The following is an 18,196-nucleotide window of genomic DNA, read 5'->3' on the forward strand; positions in this document are numbered from 1 at the left end:
CAGAGAGATTAATTAACGCGGGTGAGCCGGGATTAGGGGATTCGGGGCGGGAGCCAAACTGCGGGGCAGGGAGCTGCGGGCAGCAGCGGGAAGGTGTCACCGCGTGTGCCCGGCCCGGGTCACCCCTGCGGCGTCCCCTCGAGGGTCGATGGGCAGCTGGACCCCCCCCGGAACCCGGGGGCACACGGGCGTGTGGTGAAACCCACCCGCCACACCTGTACTGCGCCCTGTACCTGCGCAGAGACACACCTGCACAGCACCCACACAGTGTGCGGCACACCCCATAACTGCTCTGTGCCCCACACCTGCACAGCGCCCACACAGTGCGCAGCACACCCCATAACTGCCCTGCACCCCATAACAGCCCTGCACCCCATAACTGCTCTGCATCCCATAACTGCCCTGCACCCCATAACTGCTCTGTGCCGCACACCTGCACAGCACCCACACAGTGTGCGGCACACCCCATAACAGCTCTGCGCCCCATAACTGCTCTGTGCCCCATAACTGCCCTGCACCCCATAACTGCTCTGTACCGCATAACCTCTGTACCCCATAACTGCTCTGTACCCCATAACTGCTCTGCACCCCACACCGGCTCTGCACCCCATAACTGCACCACACCCCACAGCCGCTCTGTACCCTATAACCTCTGTACCCCATAACTGCTCTGCACCCCACACCGGCTCTGCACTCTATAACCTCTGTACCCTATAACTGCTCTGCACCCCACACCCGCACAGCATGTCAGCTGCATGGCGCCCCACACCTACACTGCACCCCCAGCCTCACGGCACCCCACAGCGGCACCCCCAGCCCCGTTCTGCCCCGTTCTGCCCCGGTTCCAGCGCAGCCCTGTCCCCGTCCGGGTGCCCGCGCCCCCCATTCCCCTCCCGGTTACCGAGCACGCCCCGCCCCAAGCCACGCCCTCCAGCCACGCCCCCAAGCCCAGCCACGCCCCCGCGCCACGCCGGGCACGCTCTCCTTTCCCCCTCTCCACCAATCACCAAGCTCGCTCCCGCCCCCGCCGAGCTTCTATTGGCTCAGCCGCCTTGGGCTCATCCTCGCGCGATAAAACGGGCCAATGGGCTCTGCTCCAGCCGCCTGCCCGCTGGCCCTCCCCCATGCGCGGGGTACACTGGGAGTTGTAGTCCAACGGCGCGCGTAACAGCGGCCGCACCCGCGCCTCGGGACTGCGCGTCCCGGCGTGCCCCGCGCGGGGGGCGGGGCGGGGGCGGGGCCGGAGGCGCTGTGGAGGTCGCGGGCGGCAGCGGCGGGACCGTGAGGCGTGAGGCGGCACCATGAACGGTGTCCGCAGCGCGGCCAGGGCGGCGGCCGAGCGCCAGGAGTTCAACGCCTTCTTCCCGCAGATCGTCCGCGACCTGACGGAGGACATGCTGGGACACGCGGAGGTGGGAGACGCCGTGGCGCGCCTGAAGCAGGTGAGAACGGGAAGGGGGCGGCGGGACCGGGGCTGGGGGGTGGGAAGGGCCGGTGGGACCGGGGCTGGGAAGAGCTGCTCACCTGGGCGCGCTCCCGCAGGTGCTGGAGTACAACGCTCCGGGCGGGAAGTGCAACCGGGGGCTGACGGTGGTGGCCGCGTTCCGGCGGCTGGCGGGCCCCGAGCGGCAGGACCCGGAGAGCCTCCGCCGCGCACTGGCCGTGGGCTGGTGCATCGAGCTGGTGAGAAGTGGGACCCCCCCCTGGGAGTGGGACACCCCCTGGGAGTGGGGACCCCCCCGGGAGTGGGACCCCCCCGGGAGTGAGACCCCGCCCCCCCGGGAGTGGGACCCCCCCCGGGAGTGGGGACCCCCCGGGAGTGGGACCCCCCTGGGATGGGACCCTCCCCTCTGAGAGTGGGACCCCTCCTGACCCCCCCTGGAGGATGGGACCCCCCTGGGATGGGACTCCCCCGTCTGAGAGTGGGAGCCCCCCTGTCCCACCCTGAGGGTAGGACCCCCCCCGGGAGGATGGGACCCCTCTGGGGATGGGACGCCCGGCCCCTGGAGGATGGGCCCCCATGGGGATGGAACCCTCGGGGATGGGACCCTCCCTGAGAGTGGGACCCCTCCTGACCCCCCCTGGAGGATGGGACGGGACCCCTCTGGGGATGGGACCCCCGGCCCCCGGAGGATAAGACCCCCCCCTGGGGCTGGGGAGACTTCCCTGGGAGCTGGGACACTCTGGGGATGGGACCCTTTCTGGGGAGGGTCTGTGACCCCTGGGGGATGGGACCCCTGGGGCTGTGCCCCCCGGGGTCCCCCCATCCCTAAGGCAGCCCCCCTCAGTTCCAGGCCTTTTTCCTGGTGGCCGACGACATCATGGACGCGTCGCTGACCCGCCGGGGGCAGCTCTGCTGGTACAAGAAGGTGAGAGCGTTCAGGAGGGGGTGCTCACGGCTGGGGGGTGTCCCCTGGGGGTCAGGAGGCTTTGGGACACCCCCCTGCCTCCCTGGTGCAGGAGGGCATCGGGCTGGACGCCATCAATGACGCTTTCCTGCTGGAGTCCTCGGTGTACCGGCTGCTCAGGAGCTACTGTGGGCAGCAGCCCTACTACCTGCACCTGCTGGAGCTCTTCCTGCAGGTGAGCCTGCCTGCCCAAGCCCTTGCTGAGTTTTTGGGGTCCGGGCATGTTTTCTGATGTGTTCCTGAAATTCCTGGGCACGCTCTGCCTTTAGAGCCAAAGAGGGGCTGAAGCAGGGTGTGGGCTCTGCGCTGTGGGGTTGGGATGTTCCTGGAGGGCTGGGTGCATGGATTGTGGGGTCACGGATTGCTTTGGGTTGGATGGGACCTTAGAGATCATCTTGTTCCACCCCCCTGCCATGGGGACGCCTCCCACTGTCCCAGGCTGCTCCAAGTTCTGTCCAGCCCGGCCTTGGGCACAGCCAGGGGCATCCACAGCTGCTCTGGGCACCTGTGCCAGGGCCTCACACCCTCACAGGGAGGAATTTCTCCCATATATCAACCTCTCTGTCAGTCTGAACCCATTCCCCTTGTCCTGTCACTCCAGTTCCTGATGAGCAGTCCCTCTCCAGCTTCCCTGGAGCCCCTTCAGGCCCTGCAAGGTCTGAGGTCTCCACACACCTTCTCTTCTCCAGGCTGGACATTCCCAGCCTGGCTTCAGTCCTTCCACTGCCCCAGGCTGCTCCAAGCCCTGTCCAGCCTGGCCTTGGGCACTGCCAGGGATCCAGGGGCATCCACAGCTGTGCCAGGGCCTGCCCACCCTCCCAGCCAAAAATTCCTTCCCAATATCAAAATCACTGATCTATCACAACCATCACCCCTTATCTTATTCTCCCCGTGCAACACATCATCCTCCTTATTTTTTACAACCCCTCTGAGCACTGGAAAGCTGCAGCGAGGCCACAGATCCTTTCTTTCCTCTGCAGACAGGCTACCAGACCGAGCTGGGGCAGACTCTGGACCTCATCACTGCTCCGGTTTCCCAGGTGGACCTGAGCAGGTTCAGCGAGCAGCGGTACGAGGGGCAGAGCCCGGGGCTGCTTCTTGGGGTGTCCTGCAGAGGGTGGCCCTGGGGCTGGTTTTTGGGGTGTCCTGCAGAGACTGAGCCTGGGGCTGGTTTTTGGGGTGCCCTGCAGAGACTGAGCCTGGGGCTGGTTTTTGGGGTGCCCTGCAGAGACTCAGCCTTGGGGCTGGTTTTTGGGGTGCCCTGCAGAGACCCAGCCTTGGGGCTGGTTTTTGGGGTGCCCTCCAGCTCCTGCCCTGCAGAGGCTGGCCTTGGGGCTGGTTTTTGGGGTGCCCTCCAGCCCCTGCCCTGCAGAGGGGGACTTTGGAGCTGGTTTTTGGAGTGCCCTGCAGAGACCCAGCCTTGGGGCTGGTTTTTCAGGTGCCTGCAGCCCCTACATTGCAGAGGGTGGCTCTGGGGCTGTTTTTTGGGGTGCCCTCCAGCCCCTGCCCTGCAGAGGGGGACTTTGGAGCTGGTTTTTGGAGTGCCCTGCAGAGACCCAGCCTTGGGGCTGGTTTTTCAGGTGCCTGCAGCCCCTACATTGCAGAGGGTGGCTCTGGGGCTGTTTTTTGGGGTGCCCTCCAGCCCCTGCCCTGCAGAGGGGGACTTTGGAGCTGGTTTTTGGAGTGCCCTGCAGAGACCCAGCCTTGGGGCTGGTTTTTGGGGTGCCCTGCAGAGACTCAACCTTGAGGCTGGTTTTTGGGGTGCTCTTCAATCCCTGCCCTGCAGAGGGTGACTTTGGAGCTGGTTTTTGGAGTGCCCTGCAGAGACTCAGCCCTGGGGCTGGTTTTTGGGGTGCCTTGCAGCCCCTACATTGCAGAGGGTGGCCCTGGGCCTGGTTTTTGGGGTGCCCTGCAGAGGGTGGCCCTGGGGCTGGTTTTTGGGGTGCCCTGCAGAGACTCAGCCTTGGGGCTGGTTTTTCAGGTGCCTGCAGCCCCTACATTGCAGAGGGTGGCTCTGGGGCTGTTTTTTGGGGTGCCCTGCAGCCCCTGCCCCCCGGGGCTCACCTGCTTCCTCTGGCACAGGTACAAGGCCATTGTGAAGTACAAGACAGCGTTTTACTCCTTCTACCTGCCCGTGGCTGCAGCCATGTACATGGTGAGTGCTGGGAGCAGCTCAGGAGGGGCCTCACCTGCTGCCAGCCTGGCCTGGGGGGCAGGTCCTGGAAGGCTCAGTCCCCAGGTCCTGGAAGGCTCGATCCCCAGGTCCTGGAAGGCTCGATCCCCAGGTCCTGGAAGGCTTGATCCCCTGGTGGTGGAAGGATTCACTTTTTCCCTGGTCCTGGAAGGATTTATCCCCAGCTCCTGGAAGGCTTTACTTTATCCCCAGGTCCTGGAAGGCTTGATCCCCATGTCTTGGAAGGCTTTACTTTAGCCCTGGCCCGAGAAGGATTTAGCCCCAGGTCCTGGAAAGCCTGATCCCCTGGTGTTGGAAGGATTTACTTTTTCCCTGGCCCTGGAAGGCTTTAGTTTATCCCCAGGTCCTGGAAGGCTTTATGCCAAGGTCCTGGAAGGCTTTATCCCATTTCTGGTCCTGGAATGCTTTGCCTTTTTCCTGGTCCTGGAAGGCTTTATCCCATTTCTGGTCCTGGAAGGCTTTAGCCCCAGGTCCTGGAAGGATTTATCCCCAGGTCCTGGAAGGCTTTAATTTCTTCCCAGGTCCTGAAAGGCTTTACTTTAGGCCAGGTCCTGGAAGGATTTAGTCCCAGGTCCTGGAAGGCTTTATCCCCTGGTGCTGGAAGGCTTTTCTTTAGCCCCAGGTCCTGGAAGGCTTTATCTCATTTCTGGTCCTGGAAGTCTTTCTCTTATTTCTGGCCCTGGAAGGTTTTACTTTTTCCCAGGTCCTGGAGGGCTTTAGTCCCTGGCCCTGAAAGGCTTTCTCGCCAGGTCCTGGAAGGCCTTATCCCAGGTCCTGGAAGGCTTTTTCATCCCTGTTGTTTCTCCCCTCCCCTCAGGCAGGCATTGACGGGAAGGAGGAGCACGAGGACGCCAAAGCCATCCTGCTGGAGATGGGAGAGTTCTTCCAGATCCAGGTAGGAGCTGCCTCAGGCCCCTGGCTGCTCGTCAGCTGTAGGGATGTGTCTCCTGTTGATGGGCTGGCAAAACTATCCTTTGTCCTCCTAAAAAGGAAAGAAACTCAGGAGTTTCTTCCATTGATTAAGTGAAAAGCCACTTCATAAGACTTTGGGGACTTCAGACTTAAGGATAGCTAATTAGACAGAAGCCAAAAAGTCTCACTTAGGCAATTTTATTAGATTTATTTAGAAAATATTTATTTAGAAAAGAAGTGAACAAAGAAACTAATTGCTTTTGTGAAGTGTTTTACCAGGGGCAGGAAAACCTGGATCAGTTTTTCTGTTTGTTATTTTGCCTTTTATAAAACCTTTTTTTGTTTCCAACACTACACCAGAAGCCATCCTGCTGGTTTTTACACCTCCAAAGGTAGCTGAGCTCTCTTAGGTGTGTTACAAACCTCCAAAAGCTTGTGAGACCCGGCTCAAAGAAGCTGATATAACAGCCAGGTGCTGCCTGTGGCACTCAGGCCTTGGCTTTGGCACACAGGACGATTTCCTGGACTGCTATGGGGACCCAGCCCTGACGGGGAAGGTTGGCACTGACATCCAGGACAACAAGTGCAGCTGGCTGGTGGTGGAGTGTCTGCGCAGGGCCACGCCAGAGCAGAGGCACATCCTGCAGGTAAATGCTGCCATTTTACCTCTGAGTTGCTCAGTTCTCTGCACTTTCACATTCCTGTCCTTCTAAAGAAGCACAGCTGTCTCTAAATGTTAAGGACAAGCTTCCCTTTCTGAGGTGAGTGCACTGTGGAGCTTGACAGAGCCTGGGTGTGCACCTGGAGTGCCAGGAGCTGTCACCTGGCTGGGAGGAGAAGAAAGAAAAAAGGGTTGGGGTGTTGTTTGTGAGGGTCCCAGGAGGAGGGAAGAGATGAATCTGACTCCATATTTCTTATGATATTATATTATGTTAAATTATATACTAAAACTATATTAAAAAATAAGGAATAGATCAGAAGGCTAAAAAAAAGGATGAATAATAAAAACCTGTGAGAAACCAGAGAGTCTGACACAGCTGAGCTGGGATTGGTCATGAAGTAAAAACAATTCACATGGAACCAATCAAAGATACCCCTGCCACATTCCAAAGCAGCAAAACACAGGGAGAAGCCATCAGATAATATTGTTCTTCTTTTCCTGAAAAGCCACTTCATAAGACTTTGGGGACTTCAGACTTAAGGATAGCTAATTAGACAGAAGCCAAAAAGTCTCACTTAGGCAATTTTATTAGATTTATTTAGAAAATATTTATTTAGAAAAGAAGTGAACAAAGAAACTAATTGCTTTTGTGAAGTGTTTTACCAGGGGCAGGAAAACCTGGATCAGTTTTTCTGTTTGTTATTTTGCCTTTTATAAAACCTTTTTTTGTTTCCAACACTACACCAGAAGCCATCCTGCTGGTTTTTACACCTCCAAAGGTAGCTGAGCTCTCTTAGGTGTGTTACAAACCTCCAAAAGCTTGTGAGACCCGGCTCAAAGAAGCTGATATAACAGCCAGGTGCTGCCTGTGGCACTCAGGCCTTGGCTTTGGCACACAGGACGATTTCCTGGACTGCTATGGGGACCCAGCCCTGACGGGGAAGGTTGGCACTGACATCCAGGACAACAAGTGCAGCTGGCTGGTGGTGGAGTGTCTGCGCAGGGCCACGCCAGAGCAGAGGCACATCCTGCAGGTAAATGCTGCCATTTTACCTCTGAGTTGCTCAGTTCTCTGCACTTTCACATTCCTGTCCTTCTAAAGAAGCACAGCTGTCTCTAAATGTTAAGGACAAGCTTCCCTTTCTGAGGTGAGTGCACTGTGGAGCTTGACAGAGCCTGGGTGTGCACCTGGAGTGCCAGGAGCTGTCACCTGGCTGGGAGGAGAAGAAAGAAAAAAGGGTTGGGGTGTTGTTTGTGAGGGTCCCAGGAGGAGGGAAGAGATGAATCTGACTCCATATTTCTTATGATATTATATTATGTTAAATTATATACTAAAACTATATTAAAAAATAAGGAATAGATCAGAAGGCTAAAAAAAAGGATGAATAATAAAAACCTGTGAGAAACCAGAGAGTCTGACACAGCTGAGCTGGGATTGATCATTGAGTAAAAACAATTCACATGGAACCAATCAAAGATACACCTGCCACATTCCAAAGCAGCAAAACACAGGGAGAAGCCATCAGATAATATTGTTCTTCTTTTCCACTGAAGCTTCTCATCTTCCCAAGAGAAAAAAATCCTAGCAAAAAGATTTTTCATGAAACATCATAGGGACAAAGAGAGAAGAGAGAACAAAGCTCCTGCCCCGTGAGCTGCCATGGGCCCTGACTCACTCCAGGGTTTTTTCTCAGGAGAATTACGGCTGCAAAGAGCCCCAGAAGGTGGCGAAGGTGAAGGAGCTCTACGATGCGCTGGGCATGCCCGCGGCGTTCCGGGAGTACGAGGAGAGCAGCTACCGGCGCCTGCAGGAGCTGATCGGGAAGCACGCCCGGCGCCTGCCCAGGGACATCTTCCTGGACCTCGCCCAGAAGATCTACAAGCGGCAGAAGTGATGGAGGGGCCTGGCAGGGGGCTGGAGCTGCTCCCTGCCCTGGGAGAAGGCGCGATGGGATGGTCGGGGGGGCGGTTCAGCCATCTCCCCCCCGGCCGTGTGTCAATAAACATAAATTATTGTATTTGCGGCGCTGCTGTCTTTGGGGGCTGGATGGCGGGGAGGGGGATGCCGGTACCCACCCCCGGTGCCCCCCGGGCTGGGGGGATGCCCGCAGCACCGCCCCCGCCGCCGGTGGGGCGGGACCGGGCGGCTCCCGGCGGGCGGTGGCGGGGCCGCGGCTCCTCCTCCCTCCCTCCCGCAGCCGCATTCGCCGCCGCAGCGCCGAGGTGAGCGGGGGACGGGGAAGGGGATGGAGCCGGGCGGGGGCCTGGATGATGCTCAGGGCTGAAGGATGCTCAGGGCCGGGGATGTTCGGAGCTGGATGATGCTCAGGGCTGGAGAATGCTCAGGGCTGGAGGATGCTCAGGGTCGGGGGGTGCTCGGTGCTGGATGATACTCGGTGCTGGATCCAGGGCCGGGGGCCCCTTCCGTGCTCTCCGCTGCCCGTTCCCTGCCCGGAGCCTCCAGCAGGTGCCCGGGGCCGGGGCTCCCCCCCGGTAAAGCCGGGCCCGGGGGTGCGGTGCCGGTACTGCAGCGATTCCCAGGGCCGGGGGCTTCGGGCCAAGCCCTGGTCCCTGAGCACCCGTGGTGCCACCGCCCCCAGCCATCCCCAGGACAGCATCCCCCCCTCACCCCTCCCCGCCTCGACGAGGCTCCAAGGGCGTTTTCTCCTTGATGGCATCCCCGAGATGCTGCCGTCCCTCCGGAGGGAATCCAGCCCCGGAGCAGCTTCCCGGGATCATTCCCAGGCCGTGCTTCAGGGACCAGCGGCTGCCCCCAGTCCCTGCCCGGCCGCAGAGCCCCAAACCTGGCAGGAAGCTGCGGGGCAGCCCCTCCCTCGGGTACATCCCCTTCTCTAACCCTGCTGCAAGGTCACTGCCGTCCCTCTTCCCCCGGCTGTGCCTCTCTCCAGGTTTGTCCCGCTGTGCTCTGCCTTGACCAGGAGGTGTTTGGTGCTTGCAGGGAGCTGGATGGTGTGAAGAGAGAAGCTGCTGGCCTCTCCTGGGAGCCCTGGCACTTCCAGCGAGGCAGCACCATGCTGGCTCCAAAGAAAGGCCTCCTGTGCAACCTCAACCACATCCACCTGCAGCACATCTCCCTGGGGCTGCACCTCTCCCGGCACCCCGAGCTCCAGGATGGCTCCACGGCTGGGGGAGAGCAGACGGGCTGCACCCAGTGCCCGGAGAACCGGGAGCCAGTGGATGCCAATTCCAACAATGCCTCGGTGAAATGCCGCTGCTGTGAGTCCCACCCTCCCGAGCCGGAGACGCTGGGGCTGCAGAACCAAGAGGATTTCCCCTGCCTGCACAGCGGAGACGAGGAGGAGGCGGCTTCCCCTTGTGATCCCCCTTGTGATCTGGCTTCTTCCTCCTCTTCCTCCTCCTCCTCTGTCAGTAGCTGCTCGGATTTCAGCTTGGATGACTCCCCGGTCTCGGTGTACTGCAAGGAGTTCGCCAGAGCAGAGTCCCAATCCCCTGACAAGCAGCTGAACGTCATTGCCACAGAAAATGCCTGGCATGGAGAGGCTCTGGCTGATGGAGAGGCTCTGGCTGATGGAGAAGTTCTGGCTGATGGAGAGGTTCTGGCTGATGGAGAGGCTCTGGCTGACCAGCACAGGACGTGCCATGGCACAGACGCCAACCACAACTCCCCGGTGCCCCCAAGAGCCACGGCCGCGGCCAGCAAGAGCCCAGACAGCCTCTGCAGCAACAACTCCCTCGATTCCCACTGCGACGAGCTCTCTCCCGGCACAGCAGCACCGGAGACCACCGGCACCTGCGCCGACCTAGACCCCAACTGCAACCCCCTCCCCGAGTCCGATGCCGCGCCCCCGGCACCGCCGCCCGTGCCGGAGCGGCGGGATGCCGGCATCCCGAGCAGCGCTCCGGAGCCGCGGCCCCGGCCCGGTGGGCTCCCCCCGCCCGTGCCCCCCCGGCCCCGGCGGCGGCTGCAGGTCCTGAACGCGCACAGGGCGGAGCAGCCCAAGGCCGGCCCGGGGGAGCTCTGCAGAGACGCGGCCACCAAGACCATCACATCCTTCCACGAGCTGGCCCAGAGGAGGAAGAGGAACGCGGCTGGGCCCCCGCTCGCCCAGGCCCGCGTTGACCGCAGTGACTGGCTGATCGTGTTCTCGCCTGACACGGAGCTGCCCCCCAGCAGCGAGCTGCTCTCCGGTACCGCGGGCCAGGAGCGACCCCAGCCCCAGCCCCAGCCCCAGCAGGACGGGCCAGCCAGGCCTCCCGGCTCCAGGCAGAGAGAGGTGACCACGTTCAAGGAGCTGCGGTCCCGCAGTGCCGCCCGGCAGCCCAAGGGCCAGCGGGCAGAGCCGGCCCAGCACCCCCCTGTGCCCCCGGGGCCCCCCGCATCCCTGGGGGGGACACAGCTGCTGGCACCCAGCGACGGCCACCAGCCGAGAAGGAGACCCCGGCCCAGCCTGCAGCCCATCGCGGAGGGGCAGCCGAGGGACGTGGAGAAGGGGGGGCTGCCCCCAGGGGAGAAGGGGCTGGGCGCTGCCCCGCTCCGGAGGCTCGGGGGTCCCGGCGGGGACCCCGCGGTGCCACGGGCGGCCCAGAGAGGAGACGAGACCCGCACGGGGGGTGAGTCCGGCTCCCTCCGGGGTTCTGCCGCGGGGTTGCGGGGCCACCTGCGCACCTCCGGGCGGTGGGAGCGATCCCGGGGCGCTCGGGGCCGGGCACGGCGAGATCCGGGGGTCTCCCCGCATCACCCGGGACGTGCCGGGGCTGTGCCGGTGCAGCTCCGGGCCGGGCACGGCGAGATCCGGGGGTCTCCCCGCATCGCCCGGCGCTGCCCGGGACGTGCCGGGGCTGTCCCGGTGCCGCTCCGCCCCGCGGCTTCCAGCGCTTCCTCCCCGCCCGGCCCGGCCCCGCCGCCCTTCGGCCCGCGGCTCCATGAGCCGGAGCGAGCCGGGCCCCGCCGCCGGCCCCGCTCCTCCCCCGGGCCCGGGCAGCGCTGCAGCCGCCGCCCCGCCTGACCCCGCTGCCCCGCTCTCTCCAGCCAGGCCCGAGCCGCTCGTCCCCGGAGCCGCCGCTGGAGCCGCCGCTGGAGCCGCCCGGCCCGGCGGGGGAAGAGCGGAGGGGCCCCATGGCGAGCAAACCAAAGGTTGGGGCAAGTCCTGCCCGGAGCCCCCGCGGGGGAGTGGGACAGAACGGGGCGGGAGGGGAGGGGAGTGGGTAGCGGGAGCCGCGGGGTCGGGGGGTGCGGGTCGGTGTTTGGGCTGGGGCAGGGACAGCGAAGGACACGCAGGGACAGTGCAGCAGGGACGGGCAGCGCTGCCTGCACCGGGCTCCGCCCTGCCCGCTCCCGGCAGGTGATCCGGGAACGCGGCTGCCCCCGAGGGTCCCCGACCTGCGGGGTCCGGTGGTGGTGCCCGGCGGGTCCCTCCACGCTGACCCTTCCCTGCTCCTCTCCTCTGCTCCTCTCCTTCCCTGCTCCTCTCCCTGTCCCCAGCGCTGCTGGTCGCCGTCAGCTCCGCTGTGGACAAGGTCATCGCCCACTTCAGCACGGCACGGAACCTGGTGCAGAAGGTGAGAGCTGGGCTGGGCTGGGCAGGAAGGATTTGGGGATCCCCTCATCCCTCGCAGCAGAATCAGGGTCGGGTGCTGCCCTTCCCCTCCCTCCCTCCCTCCCCTCTCCCGGTGCCTCCCTCAGGCCCAGCTGGGGGACAGCCGGCTCAACCCCGACGTGGGCTACCTGCTGCTGCACACCCTCTGCCCCGCGCTCTACACCCTCGTGGAGGACGGGCTGAAGCCCTTCCAGAAGGATGTCATCACGGGCCAGAGGAAAAACTCCCCTTGGAGCGTGGTGGAAGCCTCGGTGAAGACAGGTGAGGCTGGGGGCATGCCCAGGTGCCCGGAGTGCTGCTGTGCCAGGGCAGTGAGTGTCTGTGCTCTGCACCCGCAGGCCCTGGCAGCCGCTCCCTGCACGCCCTGTGCTGGCACGTGGCCGGGCTGGCACCCCTGAGCAGCAGCAGGCAGAAGTTCCACGCCTTCATCCTCGGCCTTCTGAAGTGAGTGGTGTTGGCCCCGCCAGCCCCGCCGCCACGGCAGGTTGGAGCTGTCCCAGGGGCTCTAATTTGGGTTTCCTTTGACTTGTTTAGCATTAAACAGCTGGAGTTGTGGATATCTCACCTGCAGAAGAGCCCAGGTAAGGACACGGTGCCCAGGAGCTCCCTTCCCAAGCCCTCTCAACCTGCCAGGCTGAAAATCCCTCTCTGGGCTTAGGATACATCCCTGCTTGGCTAGAATTTCCATACTGGATCATTTTCCACGGTGCATCTTCAGCACAGAGGGTGCTCTGAATGACCTGGACAGCCTGGCTGGCCCTTGGTGGGGATGTGACAAGGACAGGGGCCATTCTGCACCTGCCTCACCTGTCCCTGTCCCCACAGGTGTGATCTCCGTGCTTTACTCACCCACGGCCTTCTTTGCCCTGAGCCAAGGCCCTCTTCCCCACCTTGCTGACGAGCTTCTGCTGCTCATCCAGCCCCTCTCGGTGCTGACTTTCCACCTGGACTTGCTCTTTGAGCACCACCACCTCTCCGTGGACGTCCGGCCTTTGTCCCGCCGGCTGGAGTCCCCGCTGTCCCCTGGCTGTCCCCCCATCCCTGTGCGGGGGTCTCTGGGGGTCCAGAGCGGTGCTGCAGGGGACAGCCTGGAGGATGAGACCCCGCCCGATGCTCTGGGCAGGGTGGGGGGCACAGGGGGCCAACCCTTCATGGGTGGGTTGGTCCCTGCCCCCCCGGTGGGGGCTGCTCTGCAGCAAACCTTGCAGCACGTGCTGCGCTGGGGTGACCAGCTGGGCCGCGCCTTGCTGGGCTCTGACACCCCCCCGCAGAGTCACGGGCCTCGGGAGGGCACTGGGGGCACTGGGGCTGGCCTGGGTGGCTGGTGGGGCCAGCTGAGCCAGAGCTCCAGGGTTTACACTGCTCCCAGCAAGGAGAAGTTCCCCTCGGTGTGGTGGACGAAGCTGCGGGCGGCTGCGGGGGAGCCCAGCCCGGGCCAGGCTGGGCAATCCCCAACTGCCACGAGTGAGCCCAGAGGCACGGAGCTGCAGCTCCTTCAGACCAAAGCTGGCCCTGAACGCCCCGTCCCAAAGCCCAGCAGCAGCACTGACACCTCAGGCACCTCTTCCCCTGAAGATCTCTTCTTGCCCACTGCAAGCGGAGCGTTCGCCAAGCTGGATGATGCCAGTGCTGGAAGGAACCTCCTGGCTGCTCCCCCAGAGCCTCCTGCCAGCAGGAACCAGGCAGCGCCTTCTGGCCCAGGCGTGGGTGATCCTCCCAGTCCTGACAAGGGCAGCTGGCTGGGCTGGCTCTTTGGAGCCACCAACCCTTCATCCAGAGGCTTCCCCAGCAGCCCTGACGCTGCCTCGGCCAGGTCCAGGTAAGACCCAGCTTGGGCAGGCGCAGGGGAAGGGTCTGTGTGTGCTCAGGAAGGGTCTGTGTGTGCTCAGGAGGGGTCTGTGTGTGCCCAGGAGGGGTCTGTGTGTGCCCAGGAGGGGTCTGTGTGTGCTCAGAAAGGGTCTGTGTGTGCTCAGGAAGGGTCTGTGTGTGCCCAGGAAGGGTTCCTGTGTGCTCAGATGTGCTCTGGAAGGGTTTGTGTGTGCTCAGTCATGCTCAGGAAGGGTTCCTGAGTGCTCAGTCATGCTGAGGAAGGGTCTGTGTGTGCTCGGGAGGGGTTTGTGTGTGCTTGGGAGGGGTTTGTTGGTGCTCAGATTGGGGACACTGGGCAGGGCTGGGGGGACTGGGCAGGGATGGGGGGGACTGGACAGAGCTGGGGGGACTGGGCAGGGCTGGGGACACTGGGCAGGGCTCGGGGAGACACTGGGCAGGGCTGGGGGTCTCCTCTGCCTGGGGGAAAGCTCTCAGACACGGCCTGGGGGTCTCACACTGCTCTAGAGGGAAAGCCATGGCTGCACCCCCAGGGATGCCCTTCCCCTGCTGGGCTTTGGGGGAGCCTGAGTCTCTGCCCACCTGGGGCAGATGTTTTTCCCAGACATTTTGGGGACAGATTTTAGCATTTTCTTGTGTGCTTTCTGCCTTCGTGGCAGCTTGTGTGGGGCAAGCGTGTGGCAGCTGTTGGAACAGCTCTGTCCAAGTGGGCAGGGTGGGTATGTGGCCATCCCAAACGGTGTGGGGCTGCTTCCCTCTTCCCATCCTCGCTGACCCCGATGTCCCCACACCTCCTGTGCCATCTCTGATGTCCCCACACCCTCTGTCCTATCCCTGATGTCCCCACACCTCCTGCTCTGCTCCCACTCCTTGGCAGGACAGCTCTGCCAAGTACAGACCCCTCCTCGGGGGGCACCTCCTCCTGAGGAAATCCCTGATTCCACCCAATTCCCACCCCTGAGTGCTGGGGGAGCCTCTGAGGATCCTCAGGGTCCCCGGGGGGGCGAGTCTGCGGTGACATTTGTGGTTCAAGAGATGACATTTGTGGCCTGGGGGGTGACATTTGTGGCACAGGGGTGACATTTGTGGTGCAGGGGTGACATTTGTGGTGCAGGGCAGTCCGGGCACTGTGTGACCACACGGGCACGGCCGAAGGGCACCTGAGCTTCCACAAAGGGGACATCCTGGAGCTTCTCTCCACCGTGGATGAGGACTGGATCCGCTGCTGCCATGGAAACAGCACCGGCCTCGTTCCCGTTGGTTACACATCCCTGATTTTGTGAGGAGGAGGAGGAGGAAGGGACCTGAGGAAGCAGCTGAGCTCGCTGGAGCGGGTGCCAGCTCGGGGAGGGGATGTCTCCTGCCACCTCCAGAGCTTCACCACCTCCGGAGCTGGCAGCAGCTCCAGGGGACCCTGTCCTGTGCCTGTCACTGCTGCATGGCGTCACCGTCTGCCACCGTGTCCCCCGGCCCCTCTTTGGCAGCTCGGGGCTCCTCAGCTGCTGCCCACCCCTGTGCCCGGGCAGGGATGGCTCCTGCCCCTGCCCCTGCCCCGTGTCACCTCCGTGCCATCGTGTCCTGCCACCGCTGCCACCTCCACGTGCCCCGGGGCTGTCCCAGCACTCTGTAAATAATTGTAACCACGGGAATGAGCTCGTTCCACGGGGAAAAAAGCTGGAAATAAATAAAGGTTGTGACTGTCCACGCGTGATGAGCGCTGGGGCTGGCACTGCCCGTGTGGGTGGGATGAGGAGATGCCGCAGCAGGAGAGGCAGGGCTGGGGCTGTGCTGGCTCTCAGCATCCCAAATGCTGCCAGGGAGGCCTCACACCCCAGCAGAAGGTGCCCAGAAGATGCCCAGGCTCCTCCACAGCGTGGGAGAGGCGGCTGCAGCTCCCAGAGCCAGGAATATCCCTGGAGAAGCTGCTGGGGACCAGCCGTGGGAGCTGCGCAGCAACTGGCACCAGCCCAGGCCACTGGTTCAGTTCTTTAGAGAACTTCAACCCATCTTTTCACAGCCCAGAGGATGGCAGCAGGGGCCGAGCAGCTGCAGGTTCCTCATGGTTTTGTCATTGCTTGTGATTTCATCCCAGAATTTGCATTTCCTGCACCTCCCCAGTGAAAGAAAGGAGCGGTCACGCCGGGGAGCGCAGCAGCAGCAGCAGCCCGGCCCCAGGGGCAGGTCGGGCTCTGCTCCCTCCCATGGCCACGTTTCACCCTCCCGATTTCCCTTTCCAGCGGCCAAAAGCCGCTGTCAGCCCCCGGGTAAAGCTGCTCTCCTTTCCCTCTGCTCTCATTTCCACTTCCCTCTCTGGGGTTTTTATTCTCAGACGAGTGACGTTATATCCTAATTGCAATGTTCCTTGGCTCGCCTTCAGGAGCCTAGATTGATTTCCACAGCTGCTTCTGGGCTTTTTCAACGAGGTCATGCCAGGAGGGGAGGAAGCCAGGTGGTATTTCCATTTATTTATTTTCTTTTTTTAAATAAACAGCCCTCCAAGCCTTGGGTTTGAAAGGAGCCTAGGGGTCAAGCGTGGCGTTTTCATGATCACAGAGAGCCAGACTGGGAAAGGGAGAAAGAAAAATCAGGTTACACAGAAGGGGTGAAGAGGAGGAGGAGCTGTTCCATTCCTGAGGGAGCCTGCAGGTGAGAGATCTCTGCTCTCACCTGTGCAGGTGAGAGATCTCTGCTCTCACCTGTGCAGGTGAGTGCCCTGCCACGCTGGGACACGCCCTGGGGGTGACAGTCCCCAGCCTGTGCAGGGCAAGGGGGCTCCAGGCACTGGTTTATACCCCGGGAATAGGCACCAAATCTGGATTTAATGGCTCCTGGCCCGGTTTGCCTGACGGGCAGCCGTGGTCACAGCCCCTCCGACCTCACGGTGACCGCGCTGCCCCTGCCCCTCCTCAGAGCCCTGGGGTCACACTGAGCCCGCCGAGACGTCCAGCAGCTGGGGTTCCCATCGCGGGGTGTTCCTGGGTTCCCATCCTGGGGGGTTCCCATCCCGGGGGTGTTCCTTTGTTCCCATCCCAGGAGGTGTTCCCATGTTTCCATCCTAGGAAGAGTTCCTGGATTCCTGCCCCAGGTGGGTGATCAGCAGCTGGGGTTCCCATCCCGGAGTGTTCCTGGATTCCCATCCTGGGGGGTTCCCATCCCGGGGGTGTTCCTTTGATCCCATCCCGGGGGTGTTCCTGTGTTCCCATCCCAGGAGGTGTTCCCATGTTTCCATCCTAGGAAGAGTTCCTGGATTCCTGCCCCAGGTGGGTGATCTCAGGTTCCCATACCAAGGGGATGTTCCTGGATTCCCGTCCTGGGTGGGTGTTCCTGGGTTGCCATCCCAGGGGATGATCCTGGGTTCCTATTCTGGGATGCTCCCAGGTTCCCATCTCAGGTGGGTGTTCCCAGGTTCACATACCAAGGAGATGCTCCCAGGATCCCATCCCAGTGGCTGTTCCCGGGTTGGTTCCCTTCCCAGGGGGTGATCCCAGGTTCCCATCCCAGGGGGTGATCCCGGGTTCCCGTCCCAGCTGGATGTGTTCCTGGGAGCCAGGACAGCCCCATCCCCACCTTGTCCCCATAGCTCTGAGTGCCACCTCCAGGTGCCACCTCCAGGGACGGGCACTCCAACCCTCCCTGGGCAGTTCCAATCCCTGGCCACCCTTCCCATGGGGAAATTCCCGCTGTGCCCACCCTGAGCTGCCCTGGCCCAGCCTGAGGCCGTTCCCTCTCCTCCTGTCCCTGTTCCCTGGACACAGCCCGACCCCCGGCTGTGCCCTCCTGGCAGGAGCTGTGCAGAGCCACAAGGTCCCCCCTGACCCCCTTTTCTCCCTTCCCAGCTCCCTCGGGAATTCCCCAGTCCTTTCCCAGCTCTGGACACGCTCCAGCCCCTCAATCTCTTTGTCACAAAGGGCCCAAAGCTGTCCCCAGGGTTTGAGGACCCTCAGCAGAGGCAGCAGAAGGGGCTGGGGTCACTGCCCTGGCCCAGGCCAGGTGCCCAAGGCCTCGTGCACACCTGGGCACACCTGGGCACACCTGGCAGTGCCCAGCTGCTGTCCCCACACCCCCAGGGCCTCTCCAGCCCCTTTTTGGCAGCAGAAGGGGCTGGTGCCCAAGGCCTCGTGCCCACCTGGGCACACCTGGGCAGTGCCCAGCTGCTGTCCCCACACCCCCAGGGCCTCTCCAGCCCCTTTTCCCGGAGCCTGGAGCGCTCTGGGGGTTGCTGTGACCCCAGGGCAGCAGCCAGGACTTGCTGAGCCCCGTGGATCCCATGGATCCCGTGGATCTCTGGATCCAGCCTGCCCAGATCCCTCCTCCTGCCCTCGGGCACATCCCCCCCCAGCTCAGCAAAGAAAACCCCCCGAGCCAACCTTAGGAAAAGATTTTCCATTTAATACTAGACTCTCAGGATTGAGATGCAGGCTTTTTATGCAATTACATCCAATGTTAAAATTGGTAATACATAATTTACAAAGATTAACATCAAAACAATGATCTATTTAGATATGCTTTGTAAAAAGGAAATATATTAGCAGCATTTATTTTCAGCAATCACACAGCCTACACCCATGCAGACTAAGGTTCAGCTCTATTTGCAGTAACGTAGTGCTTCCTGGCT

The 18,196-nt window shown here is 62.1% G+C and overlaps 2 protein-coding genes across 2 annotated transcripts; both read left to right on the forward strand.

The window, feature by feature from the left end:
• Nucleotides 1–1,236: 1,236 nt before the first annotated feature.
• On the forward strand, nt 1,237–8,193 carry FDPS (farnesyl diphosphate synthase). Its single transcript, XM_041464846.1, has 9 exons — nt 1,237–1,442; nt 1,543–1,683; nt 2,289–2,369; nt 2,461–2,583; nt 3,389–3,477; nt 4,491–4,563; nt 5,420–5,497; nt 6,027–6,161; nt 7,870–8,193. Exons 1-9 carry the CDS (start codon nt 1,302–1,304, stop codon nt 8,068–8,070), a joined length of 1,062 nt encoding a protein of 353 aa, XP_041320780.1. The 5' UTR covers nt 1,237–1,301; the 3' UTR covers nt 8,071–8,193.
• A 1,014-nt stretch (nt 8,194–9,207) lies between these two features.
• On the forward strand, nt 9,208–13,600 carry RUSC1 (RUN and SH3 domain containing 1). Its single transcript, XM_041464826.1, has 8 exons — nt 9,208–9,696; nt 9,769–10,768; nt 11,187–11,291; nt 11,640–11,716; nt 11,841–12,015; nt 12,093–12,198; nt 12,289–12,335; nt 12,580–13,600. Exons 1-8 carry the CDS (start codon nt 9,208–9,210, stop codon nt 13,575–13,577), a joined length of 2,997 nt encoding a protein of 998 aa, XP_041320760.1. The 3' UTR covers nt 13,578–13,600.
• The last annotated feature ends 4,596 nt before the right edge of the window (nt 13,601–18,196 follow it).

The sequence above is a fragment of the Pyrgilauda ruficollis genome, unplaced genomic scaffold (assembly GCF_017590135.1).
Source record: "Pyrgilauda ruficollis isolate IOZ18807 unplaced genomic scaffold, ASM1759013v1 scaffold185, whole genome shotgun sequence".
Taxonomy (NCBI): Eukaryota; Metazoa; Chordata; class Aves; order Passeriformes; family Passeridae; genus Pyrgilauda; species Pyrgilauda ruficollis.